General features: G+C 45.3%; 1 protein-coding gene across 2 annotated transcripts in view; it reads left to right on the top strand.

Moving 5' to 3' along the window:
* The window catches only part of Hasp (Hig-anchoring scaffold protein), an 865,621-nt gene that overhangs the window by 571,920 nt on the left and 269,041 nt on the right, over nt 1-24,660 (top strand). For both annotated transcript variants that reach the window (XM_050196742.2, XM_050196741.2), the window contains exons 6-7: nt 4,890-5,081; nt 24,360-24,533. In XM_050196742.2, the coding sequence (XP_050052699.1) occupies nt 4,890-5,081; nt 24,360-24,533 (366 nt within the window). The remainder of the gene's footprint in view (nt 1-4,889; nt 5,082-24,359; nt 24,534-24,660) is intronic.

Here is a 24,660-nt window from a genome sequence, read left to right as displayed (position 1 = left end):
CTCGGTCATTCTCTTTTTCTCCTTCTATGTCTTGCGGATTATTTCAAAGCTGATAAGGACACATCCGTCACCGGCGCAGAAAGCTATTAGTGCGCTACTGCATTTCGTGAAGTGCAGCGGCTTCATTGACCGATTATTGTTTCCATAGCATTATACTGCGTGTGAAAGGAGCGGTGCTCCCTCTCTCCCTTTTTCTATTTTCCCTTTTCTTTAGGCCCGGTGTAAGGTAGCAAACCGGAGACTCGTCTGGTTGACCTCCCTACCTCTCCTGCTTTTGCTTTCACTCACTCCTTTGCGAAACCAGAAGTTTTTTTCGGCTTCTTGTTGGAAATGACAAAACCTATCTATAGTCCTTTTGCACAACAGATAAACAAAAGACGAAGGAGCCCTCTTGTTAGATTTTTGAGCCAGAAGCACCAATAATGTATTTCGAGCGGATGGATGGATGGATGTTATGAGCGTCCCCTTTGGAACGGGGCGGTGGATTGTGCCACTAAACTCTTGTTATTATACAGCCTAATGACCTCCTTAGGTTAAAAAAGAAAAAAAAAAGACCGCACGATGAATTCCCATAACCAAATTTTCTGACCCCCTATTGTGAACTTTGTTTCTGTACGCCTCGGTTTTTTGTCGTTTCCCTACTTTTCTTCCACCAATATTCCAATCGCCTCTTACACATTTCCGGCTATGGTGTTGGGCTGCTAAGCACGAGGTCGCGGCGGCCGCATTTCGGTGGGGGCGAAATGCGAAAACACCCGTGTACTTAGATTTAGGTGCACGTTAAAGAACCCCAGGTGGTCGAAATTTCTGGAGTCCTCCACTACGGCGTGCCTCATAATGAGAAAGTGGTTTTGGCACGTAAAACCCCATAATTTAATTTAACATTTCCTGCGCGGGCGCCACCTGGCGTCGGCAGGTGTACTTGGGGCACTCTAAAGAACGACGTGACAGACGCCGGGTCAAGCTCTTTCGGCGCCGTAGTTCGTAAATGCCAAATATCAACGCCGACGGTGGAGATAGCCCGCGCAGCAAAGCCAAAATAAATTTTAAAAAAAGGTCATTCCATAGTCTCGGGCACGGCGCACATGATGTCTAGATATCGTGTGTAGACCGAAACAAAACTATAAATCTGCGGGGCAGCTTCTAAAAGCGAAAACGGGTGTTTACTTTTTGCAATATTTACGTAAAAGTGTGAGCTGTATCTCGCCAGCATCCAGAATTTCCGAGAGAGAGAGAGAGAAAGAGAGAGAGAGAGATTACTTAAAGGAAGGCAGAGAGGTCGGGCTGAGCTAGCGCGCTCTAGCGTGCTACTGCTATGCACAGGGGGAGGGGTAACGGGAACGCAGAGGTGTGGTGAAGGCCGAGGATGACACGGCAGAGAAATGCCCAATGGCAGTGAAGGCAAGTTATGAATTCTGATGATGATCCTCAAAGTCCAAGAATGTCATTCAGATATGTAAGCAAGGTGCCACCGGGTTCCATACCTTAGCTGGGGTCACGTGCTATTTCAAGCGAAATTTCACAAAAAGGCGCAGATAAGATGTGGGCTGCTTCTGCGTAAGCAGCACAGGCGCGAAGAAAAAAACATTTACAGTATGTGAAAGAGCTGTGATAAGCGGCTGCATTACGGCGCCGACCTGCACGGCGGTTTTATAGCAGCCGGAGTGTGGAGAATAAGCGCCACGCTGGAAACTCGCCAGAGTTGAGTGAATCTTGTGATTTATAGATGCCAAATAACTCGCCGCGCTCATGCCGACCTTCGACTACGCCGAAAATTTGTTGGAAATTTGTTGTTGTGGCCTGGCCTTTACAGCTTGTGTATGTATACACCGTGCCTAAGCTGCCTTCAGTTGTTCTAGTGCGTGCCTTTAACGGCCTATTCATGGTCAAGCCGTCGGCCATTGAGACTGTAAAATGGTGTATGCATAGCTGTATTGCTGTATACGGCATCGCATGTGTTTCTGGTTGCGACGCACTTGTACATCATGCCTGAAGTGCTTCGGCAAAAAATAACTGCTGTTATAATTATTAGTTGAACATTTATCGATCATATGCCGCATTACAGTTTTCTTGCAATTCAATTTTCGCTGTATTGATTTGGTTTGTTTTTATGCTTAGTTGTGTATGTTCAGAAGTTGTACAAGCCTGTTTTATTCATGGTCGTGTCCCCCCTATGTAATCCCTTTCGAGCTCTTAGGGTACTTGAATAAAGGAATAGATAAATAAATATTTCCCAGAAAGACAGGCCTTTATTAAAACAACAAATGAAGAGCCACGATATATGCCACGCAGTTAGTGTTGATTTGTTCTCAAGTGCATTAGACCTCTCTTTGTCAAGATTCTTCCGCCAATTGTTGAAAACATTCAAGACGTTTATCATATTGTTTATCGTAGAGTTGGTTTATTCCTGCCTTACTAGACTGCAACGTGCCCAATAGTTGTTGCAGCGCTAATCTGTCATTCTGAACATAAGCTTGCTGATATGTTTATTGGCTACAAACTTTTCTAAAGAAAAATAACCGCTAAGAGGATTTATTCTTGGCTACTCGTCCTCTACGTACTGTGGAAATTAATCAGAACAGCGAGTAGCGATCACAGTTTGCTCATTGATTAAATAAATTGGGTAAGTAACTTATTAATTACTGGCTTTATGACCAACGTTGCGTTTGGCGATATTGCAAAGATGTGGGTGCGGGAAACCGTAGCAAGTTATGTGATATTAAGAGAGAGCCTGCCATTGTTCAGATATTACGAGACATTATTTCGCTTTAATTCGGTTCGATTCGAAAACTGGGCGCGCAAAAAACGTCGGAAGCGTTTCCCAGTGCAGTGACCCGATGTGCTTATTAACAGCGTCGATCATCATGTGGGCAAGGCGCCCAGTGCTCTTTCAGCACCAAGATTCGGAATGGAACCGGATAAAGGCGACAACTTGTCGCCGTAATATCTGGACAATGGCAGGCTCTCTTTTAAATGCTGTGAATTGCGGCGGCCTTCCGTGCCTCTCTGATTTACCCGTCTTCATTTTTTATTATGGATTATGGACTCTCCGGGACTTAGGCGCAGAAAGAAAGAACGGTCACACGGCACTAAGGCGTGTTGGTCGATGAGAAACTTAAAAGAAAAAGTCAGCTTTGCGTTTGTTTGAAGACTTAAATTTCCTTCGTGCCAAATGTTTGCCCAAACCAAGGGCCCAAAGCAGTCCTGTTTGACCGACGGGGGCTCAATTATCGAAGAGCTCAAGCGTGCTCCTTTTATTTACACAATGTTTGTATACACAAGAAGCGGGTATTTGCCTTCTAATTCTGTCCTTTAATGAAGTAATTGCTTTTAAAAAAAAATATCATGCTTCTGTGTGCACCTTGAAAAGCCTGCAACCTTTCTTATTGAGTTAGCCTGCGTAATTAAATTTCGGTTGGGTTCAATTAAAATGTCCTCTATGATGCCTAGTCGTTGCGCCGCTAGAAAGACAGCGTCATATACTCAGATCCAGCTATGTGATAATGGGGGCCCCGTTTCTGCCTTTAATTATCCACATCTATGCATATGTAGAGGCGCACACTAACGAAATAATCTGTCTTCCCGTGCAGCGCGATTGTGCGCGCTCGGTATTCAACGGATAGGCACATAGAACGGACCCAACATTTTAAAACGAAAGTGAACGGTGTTGTCCAGATTCTGATGCAGATAGCTGGATTGCACCGGGGAAGCTCTTTGGATAGCCTGCTGAAGCTTAATATCTGTTTAGTGAGATCAGATCCAGGTCCAGTATATTTACTACCGATAGCCCATGCAGTATCACGTTCAGGACACAAGTATGACCTCTTGATCATAAGTAGTCTACGAGTTTGCCTTGAATTTCTGAATATGACGTCGAGCACACCGGTAACTGGAGAAGCTTGAGAGCTTCCCGTGACGGCGCTGAGGGAGGGAGATATATTATCGCAGCTTTTTATTAAGGTGAAAGCCTTATATGTCTCAGCAGTCCTTGAGCGAAAACGCGTTGACGACAAGAAAGGTACAAAAAGGCTACGAACCGTAGACCTTTGGAGGGAGTCGAACCTACAACCTTTTTTGTTAATGAAAGCGAAGTTAATTCAGGCACAGTTATTTAAGCCATCTGCAGTTACTTTCTTAACAAAGCGTTGTTGTATGCATTCAAGCACACAAGTAACTGGAACGCCAATGCATTTCGAATGTTCGAGAATTATTATCTCAAAACTGGTGTCATCCTGAGAATTCGTTCCAAATGAATCCACCTTGCCAACTTCACGGCTAGAATTTGTAAGTTGCAATATGGGTATTAGGATAATTAGTTAAAATGTTAATTATGAAATGTTTGTTAATTAGCTGATTATGCATTTCAATTTCTCGTGCAAGTAGTTTCCGCCGCTTCAAGTAGACCACCTCATGAACTACAATTGTTCTATCTGCCACAAGCAACCTTTAAGAATTTTCGAAAGTGTTCGCTGAAACACCCTGTAATGTGCTCCGAGCGTGTGTACGTACCGGTGTCATCTCCACAGCTGCGCCACGTGAGATGAGCTTCTTGTTTCTTCGAATTTGTTCGATGAAGAATGTCGAAATGAATAAAAAAAGATCCCTCCCCTAATCCTTTCCTCAACTGCAGCACATAACACATGAGTCTAACACCGTCAGCCACAGGCGCAAGCGTCTGCAGAAGAACGCAATGCTGTGACGAAACTGAGACTTGTTAAAGCTGATGTGAAAGAACCTGTCGCCCTGGTGCGGCGTAATTCTCCACGTCGCGTATACCGCTTGATATCAGTAACACTGATCCGTAGGTAAGGAGGTTAGCCACTCGGAGTGCGGTGCCGCCAAAGCCTACGGTCTCGTCACTAATCCTTGATTTGCCTACGTGTACGCAGCATCGTGCAGCAGCCCGCCGGGCGTGCCACACTCGCGCACCAACGCGAGCGACGGCGCCCGAGATTTCGTGATCAACTCGACCGTGCGCTACACCTGCTTTCCGGGCTACGACGCCAAGGGCTTCGACGTGGCCAAGTGCATCTTCTACAATGGCTCCGCCCAGTGGTTCGGCCCGGACCTCAAGTGCGAGCGTGAGTACACAGCTTAGTCTCAGATCCTTTCTGACTCAACTATTCGCAGCAGTCACGCTTGCACTACACTTGCAGCGGCACTCGAGCTCAAAGACGCGAGACATTATAGGCCCGTGGCGAAGCACATACCGCGCGTTGCGTACTACGAAAGCGCTGCTGGCTTATTAAAGTCCTACAGTCGTTAACGAAGTTTTGGGATTAGTTTCACTATGTACGTGGGTGTTTTAGGTTTTACGTACCACTTATGTGCTTGCGGGAACGTTGTGTACATACCATAATTTTCCCCGAGCACCTGGCATATCATGCTAGGCAATCGGCCAGACTAACATCTACAGTTTCTCACTGAAGGTCAGCATCATCAATTTCAACGAGTACTTGAGCCATACAGCCGGATATTTTAGGCATAAGACTGCTCAAATCGTGTAGGCATGCGTAAATACCAACTTAGAAAAAGAAACATATGCGTATCGTTATTGGTGTAAACGTGTCAACGCACGTGCCCCAAACATGACACTGAATATTCTTGCATATATATCTTTCCAACTAGAATAGTCTTAGCAGCAGGAACGTGTTTGTGTTGGCGGAGGGAGTGGGGAAGGAAGGAAATATAGAAGGCACATGCAGTCACTAGGTCACCATTATCATCCAGTTATTGCACTTGCGGGGACAGTCAATTTCGCTACATACAAATAAAAAGGTTGGGAGGAAGGAAGTCTTGTTATATGCCTTCGTAATCTCACTCCATTCAACAATAGTGACTTAGGCTGCAACATTTCAGATTATTTAGCTATACCAAAGATGATATTCATGCATATGTCGACCATTACGAAGAGTAAGAGGAGTAGTGTCGCAAAGAGCAATGCAAGAACCACCATGGGTATACATACCCATCGAGGGCAGATTTAGAGAGAGAGAAATGAGATTAGAAACGTACAGAAGTTAACCGGAAGAGAAACATTCGCTTCGCACCCTTACGCGGCGGGGAGGTAAGGAGAGAAAGAAGGATGTAGAGGAAAACGGAGAAAAGGAAACACGCACACACAAAAAGAAATGCACGGCAGTCTGAGAGTTCATACCGTGCTACGATACAGTTTGGACCGGTACGCAGGCCTCTCGATATTGGAGCATGCGCCAGAGCCGAACGTTCAGCTGCTCTCCTAGCAATCGGAGGAGCCATGCTATTGAAATTCTGTGAAATCTCGGCCAAGCTCGAAAAAGCGCGTGAAAATCGGCCAATCTCGAAGGTGAGAATGTCGCCGATTGCTCGGAGCTGCAGCTTGGTGCTCAAAATGAACCAGGCTAATATGTGCCGAACGCTCGATGTGGACCTGTCTAATGTGCCACAAGTCACTTTAATATAGGCAGCTCATTAGCGCCTTCGTCTGCATCTGGTGTGACGACCGTATATAGGCTCGCACTTCAGGTCGACACGTACTAGAACGGTCACGCGCGACTGCTTCTGTGTGATCTAGCGAGGACGTGTTCGATGGTTTCCTCGATTCCACAATCGTCACAGGCAGTACTATCAGCCATTGCAATGTGACAAGCGAAATATTTTTTAGAGTTTGTATATAGGTTCACTTCACGTATTCCCGCGTGGTGTCGGTAAATCGGCCAAAGGTGAATTTCACAACGCGACACAACGGCGTATGGAGAGAGACCCACCGCAGGTTTGAGCACCGAGCCGAAGGGCCAAGCCGGCTCTTATCCCACGTAAGAGGTCCCTCCGATAGAAACTTGAGAAGTTAAGGACCGCGCAACAATCGATGGCACGAATAATGTTAGGTATAATGTTAAGATGCAGGAAGACAACGGTGTGGATTAGAGAGCAAATGGGAGTAGCGGATAATGGACTTGTCCGTAATGCGTCGGGCAGATAACCGATGGTTTAGACGAATTAGAAAATGGGTGCCACGAAAAGGGAGACGTAGTAGGGGTCGGTAGATAACCAGGTAGTGTGAGGAAATTAGAAAATTTGCAGGCATGATACGGTGTCAGCTGACACAAGACGTGGGCAATTGAATATTTCTGGGAGAGGCCTTCGTTTGCAGTGAACATAAGTAGGCTGATGATCATGATTATGATAATAATGATGTCGATCTCGAAAATGTCCCTAGCCTTAGGATTTCTTCTAAGCAGACATCATGACTTCGTCATTAATACTTGGCTTGAATTTCATAATTTCAACATCTGTCGTAAGCAAAGTAAATAAACAGTTCATTAGTGAATTTCCTAATTTAGCTACCTAGACCAGAGCAGCGGAGTGGGGCCCTCCACTCCATTTCCACTTCATTCTGCAGAGTGGAGAGCCCCGTAATTCCACTCCGTTTAGCTACTCGGAATGACGGCATTTGGAATATTCCCACATCTAGAGTGGCTGAGCTGTGGCTTAGCTGATCCACTCCATTCCTCCAATTCCGATAACTCAAACGCTTCCTCTGCAATTGTTTTACAAGCGGCCGTGCGCGCCTACTAACTAAAATATTTTTGAAGTGTTAGCAGCATTAGAAATAATGTCACGTACTCTTTTATCGCACAAGAACAATCCACACTTCGTGGCCTGCTGTCTTTGCGTCGCGTTGTTGTCCGTAATCTCCCTAATATATTCTGTTTTTAAGAGAGGCCCTTTCGCGATTTTTGGTTTCGGGAAGAACCTCTCTGCCCATGCGCGGTGAAAATTATAGCATTAGCCCTTAGTAGAACCGTTGTGCAAACACGCGGAAGGCAGAGCACATTCAGAACCTATATTTTAGGAATTTTATTTCACTAGCACTTATAAAAGACGTGTACATTAGTATTATGGCGATAGAATTTATAGGGACAATCCACGTGAACTTTCACCATCGCTGTCGCCGGGATATTCTATATAAAGTCCGAGTGCGATAAGAATGACCGGCCGGCGCGCCGTATGCTGCAAGGTCGAGGAAAGGCGTGCGAGGATGAGCAGAGAAGGATGGTGGCTTGATGCGCGCTGTCTTCCCCACGGCCCCAATGTTGGAGGTCACGTGATCAAGCACACGCGAGGATAGGAGAGCACTGATCTTCTCTAGCATGGACGTGGCTGCTCAAGGATTTCCGCGAACTGTGTCTTGGAGGTAACCTACAGCGGGTGCAAAGTTTGAGGGGCGAGCCGAGATGGCTTGTGGCTTCATGCGCGCTGTATTATCATTTCGTGATCAAGCATGTTCTCACGAAATCGAATCACTTTTGACAACTAAAACCAGCTGCATTTAAACACACTGCAACCTTGCAACGCGAAAACGATTCCCGGTCTTCAGAAGTATAGAATGTGTAGAATGTGCTGTTCTTAATTACTATGGCAGATATAGATACTGAAATAGCTAGTATGAGTAAACAATTGAGAAAGGTCATAAATTGCCTAAGTATAATATATCATAGTGTAGAGTAGCAGGCCACAGCAAGTTATAGCTCAGGCCGACCTCTCTGCCTTTCTGTATACATATATATATACATATATATATATATATATATATATATATATATATATATATATATATATATATATATATAGATATATGAAATTTATTCTAATGGTCAAATTCAAGTTTTATTGTCTCGGCGAAAGTCAGCATTTAGTGCTCCAGGACTATGGGCCCATTCATTCCGTTCTATTTAACTTGAGTGGAATTGTTTAATACTAGTTCATTATTAGGTCCTACATATACATTGCCTTGATGTTTGCTTACTGGAATGTTATTAAAACACCCTCAGCGAACTGACAGAAGCCCTTTACGTCTCGCAACAACAGAGACTTGCGCGGACTCGCACGGGCCGGCAGGTCCTACAAACGTTGGGGTTCCCAGCTATAACAGCACGAACCCAAGAAGCCTGCTTGATACCTCGTCCCGTCCAGGACAGGTTTCACGTTGCCCCGATACCACGCAACATGGACCCTAACCTACACTCCGGCAGGAGGAGAGCAAGGGCCCAGTACATGGAGAAAGCGTTCAGGTTCAATACCACGGCCCGTTTTACGGACACCGCCATGTATGGAACGAACAACAAGGGCGCAGTGGCAGTGGCATGCGACCACCGAGGCCACGTTACCTCCGCTGCATCGACCCGCCCCTGCATGATTACGAAAGCCGAAGAGCTGGCCATCGCGTTAGCCAGGGCCTACACGCAAACCAACCACTGACGATCCTCACGGATTCCCAGCAGGCCTGCCGCAGCTTCCTACAGGGAATAATTGGAAGACATGCTGCACAAGTCCTAGCCCGAATACTCACGGAGGACCCTGAGGACTTCACCACCCAAGCCATCATCTGGATACCGGGCCACACTAGCATCACGGGCAACCTGCAGGCCGACACAGCAGCTCGAGGATTCGTACATAACCGAGCACTCATCCCGCCGGCTGCAGAAGACCCGGACCCTGTCGACCTCGAGTATTCAGCCATCGTGAACTACCACAGAGGGCGTCGCTTGCGATATCCACCACCCATCGAAATCTAAAGACAGAGGCTGCCGCGGCCTGGCGTAGGCTCCAGACAGGCACTTACACGAACCTACACATATTACATCGGATACACCCCACAGCCTACAGGGACGAATGCCCGTGGTATGGGGCCACACCAACCCTATACCACATTACGTGGGAGTGCGCACTACACAACATAGAACACCCAGACACGAACACCACGAGGGAGCAATGGGAGGCACTGCTGTCCAGCTCGGCCCTCGACGACCAGCTCAAGCTAATAAAGAGAGCTGAGAAGATGGCAAGAACCATGGAGCCCTGGACTAGAATCCCCGACCATTAGCGATTCTTCTTATTATTCTTTTAATAAAGTTTATCTATCTATCTATCTATCTATCTATCTATCTATCTATCTATCTATCTATCTATCTATCTATCTATCTATCTATCTATCTATCTATCTATCTATCTATCTATCTATACTGTGTTTACCCCGACACCTCGTAGGCCCTTAGGGTAAATAGATAAATAAGTTTATTCCGGAATCTCAGGCTCCCATTCTATTGCCATTCCACTGCATTTGTTTAAAATGTGGCACGATTGCGGAACCATTCCACTCCGCAACTCCGACCTGGGCATTGGGATTTGTCGTGAAAATAAAGCTAAAGAAGGATATATATACATTATATATATATATATATATATATATATATATATCTCTTTGTGTGGTGGGGGGGGGGGGGCTGTCGTTTTTGTGCTCCTCACAAGCGCCAAGTTGCTCGTCTACTTTTATTTCTATTTACCTTGTCATTTATATTATACAGCGTAATAAAAGAAGTCCCAGTTTCGCGAAAGGCGAAGCATAGAGTTTGATAGCAAATTAGGAGACAGTTGTACGAAGTAAAGATAGTAGCTTTATCCGCTGTACAAACTCGTAAACATTCGCTTACTAACTAAATTAACAAGCATGGCGTCACGCGCGCACAGGCACACATAAACACAGCTTACTCAATGAGCGCGGATACTCGCTGCCGAAACGCTGGCACGAGAAAGAGGAGCAATAGCAGCAGCAAGCGAATTGATCTCCGTGCTGCCTCCTGCTTCAACGCGAACTAAGCGGCGAGGACATCGCGCACACGAAGCTATGAACCCCCGGCGCACCTAGGCTCTTTACACATAGCACGTCGTTTTCAACCCGCGTTTCAAGCCGCGCGGCCCCGTGCGGCCACGCCCTACGCAGCATCCACCGGAGTAGAATTCCCCCTCCCTCCCTTCCCCCCGGTACCTGGCGCGCGACGGAAGACGGTGCGCTGCCTCCCCGCTTTCCTCCTTCGCGCGCGAGATTTAGCCGCTATCGTCGGCTCACCCTCACATGCTTTCACTTGCTCATGCCACATACGTCACGCGGCGACGATGTTATCGCCCATGGACTGTAAGCGGAACATCACGCTAACGGCGACGGCTGAAATGCGCCTGGAGTGTCCATGTCATTGCTGTCGCTATCAAACAAAACACAGTTCGCCTATGCGATCCTTGGCTTCAATATCTGTTGGCTTCACATGATTGCGACTATATATATATATATATATATATATCGCTATCAAACAAAACACAGTTCGCCTATGCGATCCTTGGCTTCAATATCTGTTGGCTTCACATGATTGCGACTATATATATATATATATATATATATATATATATATATATATATATATATATATAAGCAATATCGTCGTTTAAGAATTATGTTCACTTGCAGCACACTTACGGCGATAGCATTCGAATCGGCTGGTTCGCTAGTGCCGCAAGTCAAATTCAGGTTTGCGGCTCTAGTTCACTGAGACTCGACTCGAGCTGATTGATACGAAAGCCTCACCGGTGGGCCATAGAATGGAGCACAGGTCTGAGAAACTTAGTCACTTTTCAGATTTTGATATTAACTTTTGAGATTTTTATACACTTTTGAGAAAATTATACACTTTTTATCACTGTGGCATTATTGCGAGCAATTTACTAAGGATAGGTGCTGTTTTGCATTCTCCTTTTCAGATATAACTATCCCACAATTTGACGAAGTCGTACCTATGTTTAACAATGGTTTTCACCAGCGGACGCCGGTTGGTTGTGATGGCGAACGAGATGGTAGCGTGCTCGCCGGCCAGTCACAAACAATTCTTGGGAGGAAATCTAGGCACATGAGGTTTTTTTTTTTCTATTTTCCCGAGTTAAGTCTTCCAGACATTGGCTTCAGGGCGGCTTCGCAAAGTTATGGACGCGAGACCTGTGTTGATCCACTCAACGCATCTTTATACATTATCCGCATATAGCACGGCTTCATCAATGTCGTTGCCAGCACAAGTTCTAGTCTTATTCTTGGGTATATCGACGCTACTTGTGATGGGCAGGGCTTCATACTCGAAGTTTCCTACATAAGCTCAACTTCAATAACGCCAGAAAATGCTTTCATATAGTTTTGTTTAAGTTGTAAGTGATCGCTAATAAAAAAACTCGTATATTGTCAAACGACCCATGAAAGACGACGACATGAGTATTGCATCAATCGCAATTGAGGCGAATAAAATGGGAATGCATTCGTTTTCCTAAAAACCTGTCCTAATGTACTCATTCAGACTTCTACGCCCTGTGCATGTTATTCGGAATGAAAAGAATAGAAAAATATACTGTGGTGCTTGTCTGTCAAGCCCTGCCACGATAATTTATGCCTTTAGTTTTTTTACAGTGGTTTCCTAACGTGTTCGTTAGGTGAAAGTAGCGCAGGTGATTTCACATTGAGATTATTTTTATCTTATGTATAGAGGGCATTCGCAAGTTCAATATGGCCCATGGTCTGGTACTTTACAATGCACTTAATTAATTTTACTTAACTGAATATTGACGTCTGCAACATCCCCCACTTAACGTGGTTTCCAGTTCAGAGCTGATACGAGGACACCTAGATCGAACAGTCGAATCCCGTCTCGTCTATAATGAGCGTTTCCGCGTGTCGAAACCGCGACAGATTTTCGCTCCTACAACCAAGCCGTTATTGAGCGGCAGCCTATAGCTACGTGCAACTGCCAGTTCGCGTGAATGGTTTTCCGAAAGCCGCGCGTTCGCAAACTTCAACAGCACCGCACGTGGGCGGAGCTAGCAAAACGTGCGTCGCTGAGCGCGCACGAAGTCAAGGCGCGAATACGACACGAGGAAGAGGATTAACGCTGTGCATGCAATTTTCGGACTTCCAAATGCTCACTGTAATCTCTCGGTTTTTTTTTTTCGATCTATTTGTTTTTTTCGTTTCTTTCCTTCGTTAAGCGGCGCCGGAGTCTATACATGTTTTCGTGCTGGTTGTCTCATTATCATTGCAATTTCGGAATGAATGTGTGCGTTTTTTTTTGTTGTTGTTGTGTACTCAACCTAACTCTTCAAAAGCTCGTCGCTCATCCTCAGAGCAATTCTTGTGTTTACAAGGTGAGAGAACGAGAACTCGGCCAGGAAGAAAATGCGGGACAAAAATGCTCTATAGGCTTGCTCAATAAAACAAGAGTTCACCAGCTTGTTTGTGTTGACGTGTACATCTATTCCTCGATTTTACTGGCATTTGTCTCCACGCGTAATAAAGGGGGAGTCCATAGTTAGGAACAATTCAATTTTAGATGACAGATACAACGCGAGAACCGAATACATGGAACACTTATATTTGCTCTTTTGTCTTCAGAAGGGCCATATTCTCAGGATTAAGAACTTATTCGCGCGTGTTCGAAGCGTTTCCGATCAAAAACCTGTGAAAAAAGTATGTGTGCGAATGGAAATTGTGATTCTAATAGAAACAGGTAAAGTACTTCGAGGTGCAACAGCCAGCACAGCGTATCAAAGCTGGTAAGTGATGCATAGTTACCTCAAGAGAAACCGTTAGACACTCCGGCGGCTTCAGGCCAGTGTCCAGCCTACCTGCAAACTTAATCCTGTGCACTACTTAGAAAATCGTGCTGTTGAAGAGTCGTTCGTTTTGTTATTTAGCGCTGCTAAGGATACTGCGTATTTAATTGCCGTAGTCGGCATGTAGAGAACTACAGGCGTTAGCGTAGCGTGTTTTCACATGTGCGCTGTCTCCAACCATCGCTGTCGGGCCCGATTTCTTATATGGTAGGACTTCCTGGCCAATGAGCTCTAACATAATTTGTGCGGCATGGTGTGCGGTTCGCGCACCGTACTTGCTTACGTAGGGCATGAAAATTCCAAGTGCCCTCAAGGTGAAGCCGATCAACAACCGATCGCAGAATCAAGAGGGCCGACGTTCAACTCCCGCTAATCTATCAATACTAATTTGTGTACTGCACTTTTTATTATTGCTGCAACTTTCTCTATTACACAGACACGCGCATTAAGATTCCAATATGCACGGTGTTCCCTCTAAAATGAAGCGGGTTCTTCTGCACAAAGCCTCTTATTGTGGAGAAGTAAACCCGCTTTGAGAAATAACTTTCAGTGAGTTGCACGCTAACAGCTTTTGGAGCGCGTCGCAACTGTCAAAAAGCGCTCTCACCAAGTCGAAAAAACTGGCACACCGCATAAGGTTCCCTACGAAACTCACTAGAGGGAACACTGGCGCTAGTGTCTACGGGAGCTGCAAGCATGGCAGTTCATCCAGCGTGCTAATGATTGGCAGTACAAAGATTTGCCTAACTTCGTCCTTCTGGCTCGAAACGGCTTTGCGAATTTGCAGCTGGTTCGTTTTCAGCAAAATATTGCACCCACCGCGGTTGCTTAGTGGCTATGGTGTTGGGTTGCTAGGCACGAGTTTGCGGTATCAAATCCCGGCCGCGGCGGCCGCATTTCAATGGTGGCGAAATGGCAAAAACACCCGTGTACTTAGATTTAGATGCACGTTCAAGATCGCCAGGTGCTCCATATCATTCCGGAATCCCCCACTACGGCGTGCCTCATAATCAGATTGTGACTTTGGCACGTAAAGCCCCATAATTGAAAAAAAGATATTGCGCTATAAGGGCAACAATTCAAGAACGATTATGCATGTGCACGGAGACTTATTGGCCGCTGGTGTTTAGAAAACTACTAAGAAATAGAAAGCGCAAGAAATAACGCCGCAAGAACATCTGAAAGCTCAGGCACGAAGATTAGACAAATCCATGTACTAACCATTGTTCTCATCCTAGATAAAAGATCTCAGCGCCAGGGTTTAGTCTAGTAATTTTTGAAGAAAACTGTATGTGCAGATCAAACCCTTTTATAAGGGGCGGGTAATAGTCGCCATAGATGTCAACGGGTTGAAGACTTCCCACTGCAAGTGTTTCGTTTTCTAGGAATAAAATCAAGTTTCAGGGAATATTTGTAGGCATCATGAGAGAGGGAGATGAGTATAAGGGGAGCGTTGCGAGGCTTACTATGCTCCGCTTGCCAAGAATCTGTAAAGGAACGCAGACTGCAGATTGCGTCACCCATTCACAGAGCGGGATCGATGTGGACACTCCTGTCACTGCACAGCGTCCTCCCCCCTGTCGGAGCGTCGTCTGCTATGTTCTGGCTGCCAGCCCATGCGCCTTACCTTCGACTATAGTATAGCATTATTGCGAAACGAAATGCAAGCAAATGTCAGTTTGACTGCCATACTTAGGGAGAGGTTTATGAACGAACTGAAAGAGGCAATATGTTTAACAAAACTTGTTGCTGAGCTAGTTTGTTCATGACTTAAAAAAGGTTACAGCGCTAAGCAGACGAGGCGCCCGTATATGTCCTTCGTGTCTCACTTCGTCCTCGCCTGCTTAGCGCCGTAGCCTTTGTTTTTAAGACAAAAGGTACACGAGTTCATACTATCCACGGGAGAAGTGCATCTTTTCAAAGTATGAAAGGGTGGGATGTTTTCCATACTTACAATTATCGCGTGCTTCCCTGATAGCTTTAATTATTTACTTATTCACTGATATGTCCATTCGTATTAATGCACTCGATTCAATAAAAACACTTTAATTGTTACCGTTAATCTCTTCGGGACTTTTCTATTAAAAAGTGTCACAAAATTGGGATGCCTCACCATGCACCTATGTAACCCCCTAATCCTACTGTCAAAGTTACTTGAAACCCATGGGCAAAGAACACACATAATTTAACCAAATTCATTTTTTTATATTTTTTACTAAGTGAACCCTGGGTTCATTATCAGGGAGTCGAATAATTATTTTATCTTGAAAGAATTATTTTTACGAAAATTGTTGATAATGGCAATACCATTGCATCTTCCTTAAAATAAGTTAGAGCACATTTCCATGGTATTTTTTTTTTTTTTGCTAGCATTAGTAGGCATTTGTTTCCATCGACAAAAAACTGAGGTAAAAGGAATATGAGGCGCAATAACGTAAAACTATTCCAAACTTTTCTATTGCAATTCTGCAATCAGCTCTCCACGATTTGTCAAAAACTTTTTTGGACCACCCCCACTTCGCCTGTCTGTCATTCGACTTCACGAAAACCGCGATAGCTTCCCATCTGATATAACACGTACACACTGATTATGCATCATCGGACCGAACAAAAGAAAAATAGTTATTTCTGATTCGACGCGTTTTCGCCATTAGACTTCGGCTATTGGTTAAAATTTTTCGGGCTGCACCCACTTCATCTGTCTGTCAGTCGACATCATGAAACCACGAAAACTCATTGCGTCAAAGTGAGGTATGAGCGTTAAAAACGCATTAATATGCCGAAAAAAACTGGATTTTTTTCTGAATATTGGAGACTGCCCCGTTTCAAAGGAATAGAAGATGGCTGCCGCCGATCGCTCAGGCACTGGCTACTCGCACCTGTCGGAGCGCATAGGTTTATCTGCGTATAACAAAACTTTTTGCGTGGTCGTATAACCTTATCGAGCTTTTTCGGCACGTATACGACATCGCTCTGCCAACTCTTCTTTGCTAAGGATCCGTTTCAGCGTCATTCTTAAGCTTCCGTTGTACGCCGCCGTAATTTTAGACAAGCTACCGCAAGCTAAGTAAGGGGAAGCGGACCAATTGCAGACGCCGGCACCACCCTCTTCATCCGGGTATCTATTTTCAGTGCGCTGGCCCGGCCCCATCGAAACGCTCTCCACTTGAGCGTGCTCCTCGCCTCTTTTCAGCCAATTAGATAAGGAAAACCGCTCAATGTAGCCAATGTTATTCGTTTTGAAAGCAAACAAAAAGTACCTCTTATAAACGAGGAGAGCGTTTGATTGGGCTGTTCAGGCAACGCTGCGGGTCACTGCCCGATGCTTACGTCAGCGGTTACGTAAATTTACGTCAGGAGATTGGAATAAAAACATATTGGTATAGTTTTACGTTATATGGCCCATGGTCATCTATAAATTCTCTGCTTGCTTTATTTACTTAATTTGCCATTGTAAACCACCCAAAATGGTGCAAGGCTGCGGAACCGACAATATGCAACGACTGAATTTGGCTTGCACACTAAGAGCTACTGTATAAAATTTCACCTCTTATAATGCTTTCAATTTACATGTGTATTGTGAGCGTCTACGCCTGAAAAAGTCTGGGGGTGTCCTTGAGAAAATAGAAAGAATAGAGGAAATATTTTTCAAGTAACGTCAACATTCATCTCACCATGAATGTCGACATAACTGCGATTAGCAATGAAGCAATCTATCGCCACACCGTATTACAGCCGCCGTACGTGTAAGGCGGCTATGCAACCGGCGGGATGCTCGTTCGAGTGAAAGACATTCATTGAATAGAGGCGCGTACCCAGTGTACTTGTGGCGCAGCTCTCTTGAGCGTTGGGCTGCTGTCCTTGAGAAAACCGTGTGACGTGGCTTCGATTCCTCCCACCACGGGATAAATTTTAAACGTTTTCTAACGGCACATTCGGCTGGTTGAGTTGCAGCCGGCCTCCTCTCCCGCGCATGTCACTGCACACGATGCGCCACTTAGCGGCGCCGCCCTAAAGCACGATCCCGGAGCAGGTTCGATTCCGCCGAGCATCGGTAAAAAATAACGTGCTTTTTTTTTTTTTGTCGTTGTGGAGCGGCTCATTCGCGATGGCGCATACCTACCCACGTTGGCGTCAAAGCCGTTCACCGAAGAGCGGCACACACCAGTTGCCACATACCCAGTGACCCAAGTTGGCATTGGAGAAGTTCATTGAAGAGCAGCCCAGGCCGAGTGGCACATACCCGGTGCTCCAAGTTGGCGTCAAAGAGACGCATTGGAGAATGGGTTATCCCCAGCGCCACATACCAAGTCACGCATCCCCAGTGACCTATCGGTGTCAAAGGGGTTCGTTGAAGAGTTGAAGAAACAAGCGATCATTTGCCATTTTTCTCAGTTTATGCTTTTCTATAAGCCGCCGAGGAAGATTGAAGAAAAAAAGGCCTTGACTATAGTCGCATGAACTAAGCATGTCAAATGATCCGGAAAGGTGTGTTGGCCAACGTATTTACCTTGAACCAGGATGTCGAATCGAAAAAAATACCGGTTTGGTTCGGGTAATGGTTCAATGCGCTTCGATTCTGTTGCGGTTCAATTCCGGTTTAGATAAATAAAAATTTACAACGGTTCGTGAACCCGTTTGCAACCCTCAACCGCTTCGCGAACTGGTTCGGCGCAGTTCATTTTGACCTGCCCCGTGCCGATATGTTACATAGTGCTACCAACTTGTCCGCTGGAGCTACGCGCAAGTTTCATTAACGGGAGGCAGGAATTTACGAATTAATTGCACAGATACGGGTAACTTTCTATGTACAATAAACGAAAGAGATAATTAGTGAGAATCCCTGCGTCAGCGTAAGGTCTGCGTAGCTTCTGCACTCGTTACTTTGACAACAGCAGAGTCAGGTTATTATCGTTTTGCTTCAGGTTTTACTACAGGACTGGTGGTGAGCGAACTGGGGCCTGTGATCTATGGTGCACAAGACACCGCGAGTTCACATTTGATTACATAAATTACAACTTGAAACTTCTAGCCTGCAGCGAAGAAACAAGCCATTTGCCATTTTTCTCAGTTTATGCTTTCGTTAAGCCGCCGAGGAAGTTTATGCTTCTGAACGGTGAACAAGGACCTTTGTCCTGAATCATACGTCTATCTTTCCTGCGAATCTGCATGTGGCGCATAGTCCTGCTCTGGCTAACGACAGACAAATAAGTCAGAAGCACTCACATTGTGCCCAATGAATAATCTCTACAACTCTAAAAGCATTGTGCTTTGCTTAGCTAAGCACCAAACTTGCATTGAACCATGGCACATAACAAAAGCACATTTCGCGTGCCGCCTACAGCTGTGGTTACTACTCACTGAGAATGTGACGGCATTTATTAGCAACCGCAGTGTTATGGTTGCATCAAGTCATGCAGCTGAACTCATTGATATCCCTCCTCGATGACATCGTATTTTCCGCCCGGCGCGTTTATCTACTTTATCTAGTTTTAGTAACAAGCTGACCTAGCGGCTGAATTGGGAGCGTCCCCAAAAACGTTCATTCTGCAGAGTCCCTGAAACAATTTTTCGGCTGCATAACACAGCTGGCATGGCCAACTTCAGAAGTGCAAGCGTCTCTGTCGAGGTAGTCTTGGTTACAAGCACATACCCATCATCTATCTCGATTCTCTCACACAACGCTACTCGTCAGTCGTAACAATCTGGCAGTAGGGTGTGCATATTGAAGAAGTAATTATTCTAACAATCGTGTAAACTATTGAGCACCCGGTTTCGCTTTATATGCTTGAACCTTTTCGGACCGATCTGGTAACCATTAATATGTATTTCGGTTCAGGTTTGCTTCGGGTTCAGGCAACTTCCATCACTTGCGTTCGGGTTCAAGACTGCCCAAAACTGCGCTTCGGGTGTGCTTTTCGGTCTGATTTCGGGTTCGGTTCGACACTCTACCTTAGACCAAATATTTGCAGTTACATATGTCACTCGCACGCGCTGTCGAACCACTTTAAAAGCAGAAACAAATGTTTTCTCTCTCTCTCTCTCTTAGTTGAAAGTCAGTGCACTGTATTTAATTTATCTCTGTTCTTCTTCCTCTTCTGTCAGCTGCGTTGCATTTCTGTATCAGATTAGTTTCTTTTCTTTGTTTGTTTCTTTCACCTTGCTTAATCGTTTATCCAATGAGTTCCTATCTTCTATACTTTTTGGCTAAATTCTGTTAGTGGAAGTCGGTAGTGCTTTTCTTATATTTCTCATGACGTTTTTCAAAACTTAGACCATTGAACGTTGTCTACAGAGGCGTTCTAAAGTATTTTTTGTACTGCTTTATTTGAGATACAAAAAACAAGTGAGTAGAAAAAAGCTTCGAACTTGCCACATTCTTACCCCAGGATCGTTGTCACATACAGGAAACAGACACGAAAGAAAAATATATGCTTAGTGAGGTCCCATGGGTGTGTGAGTGTGTCCTACCTGCTATACACCGACGTGGATAAACGAGAATGCTACACAGCAACTATTTATGGGCACAAAAACGCGTGCGTTCGTCTTCCAAGAACCAACCACAGAGAAAATGACTATTTCGCACGTAATGTCCGCAAATATAAGAGGTTGCTACGGCAGAAGGCCGCCGCCGTGAAGAATCTTATAAATAAAAATGCCGTAACCTTGCGCAAGCAATGGAGCTGTGGCTAACCGCTATCACTTGGACAAATATACCGTACAGCTACGAAGATACAATCCTGACAGATTCTAACGGGGCGCGCTATCTGGTGAAAAAGATTAATGATTGCATTTCCCAAATTATAGCTCACGTCTTGTGCTGTATAGCTACGCACGGGTAGCTTTCGGGAAGAGTCCTAATCTTTCCTTCATTTCGCTGTCAGAAGCCTAGACAAAAGATTTATGGCTACAGTAACAAGCATTTCTGGGAAGAAGTGAACTCTTGACAGCAGCTGTTACGCAAGCCGTTTCCTTTGATTGTCAAAGTTGACAACACGCTGTTCGAAGGTTGTGTCATCTTTCCATTGGTATTTAACTTCTTCTGACCACGCGCTGCCCTTTACTGTTTACTCTTCATCGCAAGATCAATGGTATCCAGTATAGGATGACTGATTAAATTGAAACGAGATACAGAAAAACTAGGTCAGCTTAGACTTCCAAATCGCCCTCTGTGATTTTTTTAATTTTATTTCAACAGGTTAGCCGCAGTGCAAACCGCCGGCTAAGAAGCATGGCCACAGTACCCACTGGGCGAATGTACGGCGTCGGCGTTCTCTAAGCAAGCAGACTTATATGATCTGCAACCAGATCCTTCCTTTTTGTTCACTCATCGTACCGGGCCAGGCTGTTGTCGTTAGAACACGAAACAAAAAGAAAAAAAAATGAAAGAAAGAAAGAACAATGAAGAAAAGAAAACGCCGCGAGTATTTTTAACCACAAGGCGAAATGATCAGTTTAAGTTTTAACATGATGCATAAAAATTTACTTCGCCGGAAGAAATGTAAGCACTTTTGAGTGCCTCTCAGTATATACACAAAGAGACAGAGTAGGAAGTGCTAAACACAGCAGCTTTCATCAGGCAAGTCTATTAAATACCAGACATAAAACGTTAGCTGGAGAACACTTTACTTTCTCCTGGGATAACTTAATGAGAAGCTGCATGGCGAGTTCCTTTCCGCCCTGACATGCCGCGAAGCTGCAGTGGTGATTTTTCCTAAAGCAGCAACGATCGAAAGACAACAAAAACTTGAATTATCATCATTGCTACCAATTTCACTCGCAGTCAAGGCACATCTAGCGTTGAAGTAGAGCTTTTTACCCACTTGACTGGTACTTTAATGCTTTAAAAGGAATAAAGAATTGAGCTATAGTAAATTTAAACTATTTTCTGATTGATCAGTCACATTTCTGGAAGGATAATGTGGATGCTGATTCAATTACTTCTTTTTCTTCACTTACTTCTTACAGTTTTCACAATATAAATTTAATACGCAGTAGAACTTCTGAGCAGGGAAATGTAACGACGAGGGTTGTTGTCAGTCGGCTATTTCCTTCATGGCGAAGTAACGGGCAGCTGAAGAGAATCCTGGAGTGTGAGCATGTCCTGCTCTTCTCTCATTTTGCAGGAGTGTTATGTGCACTTTGATCACGCGTCGTTTCACTGTAAATACGGACGGCCACACGCAATCGGTGGTCGACATAATACTGCAAACATTGCCTTTTATCAAGCGTTTCGGGTTGTATCAGTGCATTTACGACGCATACAACACACCGTGGCTTAAACTGTGTAAATTAGGTCCCTGTGAGTAGCGGTTCTAATTAAGGCGTCATTGAACTATCGGTCAACTGGAGACATCCGGGCATCCCAGAGTGCGTAACACCACTGGCCATTAAATCGATTACAACTGCCAGTGAGCAGCCGGGAGACTGACTTCGAACATACTGGTAATTCACGCAGACCTTGTAAAGCCGTTGAAAAGTATGTGAATAAATGTGCGTTCGCATGTTACTATGGGCGCCTCCTGGTGGCTACAAGCAAAATACCTACAGGTAAGATGCTAAAAAGAAAAAAGTTTTCAGACCGAAAAAACTACTTTTAAAGCCATTTTGCCTCTTCCCTCGGGTTTGCTTTGTTAGTGTGTCGTTTCGAGTAAGTTGTGTAATAGCATCCAATCGTGATCGAGGAAGCTCATGTGCCCGTGGGCGCACCTCTGTTCTGTCTAATAATATAATACATCTGTTGTAATGCGGTTTAGCCACAAAGCAAGAAGGATAAACAGGAAAGTCTGTTGCTCGAGGGTCAGGCACCAAGCGTGCGAGCTCTAACCTCGAGCGAGGCGTTGACGATGCGCCTGTCTTCTTTGCTACACTCTACGTAAAGCCATTACATCAAATGTCGGCTCATAGCTGGGTGTCTTTAAAGCCTCCACACCTCTTGATGGAACACTCAAATATATTCGACCACTTCTTCGATTTCCTGAAATATTGTATTTGGGCCACCCATTCTTGAGGCGTAGGGTATGCGATCTTCTGTGCGAAACTTCTAGAATGGATATGTATCACTATGACACAATAGATATAGGGTGATGCTGAAATGTATTTAAATATGTGTCGTACTTTTCTGTGCATACATCTCTCATCACCATCCTCCTCTCAACAAGTATTATACATGGTCTTCGTGGCACCACTGCGTCGATGTCTCAGGAGCGCATCTACCTGATCCAGTGGTCGCATTTCGCCGTAACTTGTGGACGGTTAAGTGAAGGAACATAAAGGTTGCATGATATTAAGTCTGTGACCATTGTGACAGATAAATACAAACATTGTGTGAGATTACACACCGCATAGAATGAACATAAACACAATAGTACGCATTGCATTTAGCTATTTAACCGCCTCACTAAAGCTTTGCTTTACATGGATTCCAACATGCGCATCGGATCTGCATATTTCTTTCTACTTGAAACGTCTTTAAAATCGGTCAGAGAGAATTCCTTGCTAAAACCGCATGTAACAAAAACATGATATAGCTTTCTCGTTTTATATCTTTGCGACCAAATTACCTAGGCGCCTTACCTTTGTATCGTTGCGTAGAGGAAGAAGGCATTACCTGATTATGTATGTATCGGGTGCACAGATGGCGCCATTGTCACTCCATGCACGACGCAATCGGAGCTTAATTTAGCCTCTCGCTCGGCGTTCAGAGAGGTGTAGCTCGGCAGTACGTTTGTCGATCCGAGCGGGAGTAGTCGCGTTTAAAAGAGCTCACTCAGCCATAGCAGGTATAATCCGCCAAACTGAAACCGGTTCTCATCAGGAGCTAAGGCCGACAAGTGTGAAATTTTACGCAGGACTTTCACGCGTGTTCGGTTACGGCACGCCTGAGGTCCAGAAACAGCGTGGAGTGGCTCGGGCAGCAAGGCGGAGGGATTTCCAACCCCTTTGACCACGACGGAATGTGTCCGTCTCCATAGGGAGCGCAAGCACAGAAGCTTGAGGGAAACGCAAGAGGCTCAACTATTTACGAGGGCGGCCGGTTCGAGCGGTGCAGGGCAGTCTATGGCGTCAACATCAGGGAGGTCATTTTCTTTACCCCAGGGCCCAAACACCCTCTGCAAAATAAACGCGCCCACTACAAATAGGGAGCAAGCACGATGAAGATTCAGACCCTGAGGAACCCCACTATAACAGTAACTTAAGTTAGAAATGCACGCTTTCTAATGCGCGAATGTAACTTGTGTATTTGGTCACGCAATTTCTGTTCCTATAGTGCCCGTACACCGTTTGCAGCGCGCATAAGACATTTCACGTACCCCACTGCGGCTGCGTCTGTGCACAACCTACCATATTGCTCCTTCTTTTTTGCTTTCTTTTTTTTTTTCAGAAGTGGGTGGAGATATTCCACGCGTTTAACACAAATCTCGTTCGACATCCTGCATTTTTCGGGATAAAAATACTTCCGAGACAGACGCAGAAAGGGAGTATACAAAAAGGGAAAAGGAAAGGAGGTTGACCGGAAGGTCATCTTGTTGGCTACAGCTTAAAACACAGTAGAGAAAAAGAGGAGGGCATGAAGAAATAAACGAGTCGCTTTAAAGGACACACACACAAACACTAGCGCTTGCCCGCCCTTGTGCAGTGACGAACGCGAAGCCAGTGGTCCGTTGCTTCAAGATGGGCAGGATGATCCGTTAGGTGCAAAGGCATTTACAAGAATATACGCTCCGTAACAGTACCGCACTGATAGAAACATTGCCACTAGAATAAAGAGACGCTTGTCGACGTGCGATATAGTGTTCCATGGCCAATGCATTCGGAGGCGCTCTTCTGCACGTGTGTTATTATAGTGATGGCGAAAACAATGACCGTCAGGCCGTTCCCTGCCTCCCTGTCTGCAGCCAAGAGCTGCGGCCCTCCAGGTGAGGTGGAGCATGGGCGCCGCATGGGCGCCATGACGCGCTTCACCAGTTCGGTCAAGTACGAGTGCCACGAGGGATACGAGCTGTTTGGCCGGGCGCACCGCTACTGCCAGTCCTCCGGCCAGTGGAGCGGCACACTGCCCGAATGCAGGCGTACGTATGAATTGCAACACCTTAACAAACTGCTCTTCCCAGTACATGCTGACGTTACGTGTGAATGCTGCTAGTGCGTGCTAATACCGCTCATCTTTGAGGCTACCTTTGTTAATCGGTTCTTTCA

Source organism: Dermacentor andersoni, chromosome 1 (genome assembly GCF_023375885.2).
Source record: "Dermacentor andersoni chromosome 1, qqDerAnde1_hic_scaffold, whole genome shotgun sequence".
NCBI lineage: Eukaryota > Metazoa > Arthropoda > Arachnida > Ixodida > Ixodidae > Dermacentor > Dermacentor andersoni.
This window is presented reverse-complemented; position numbering and strand designations above follow the sequence as displayed.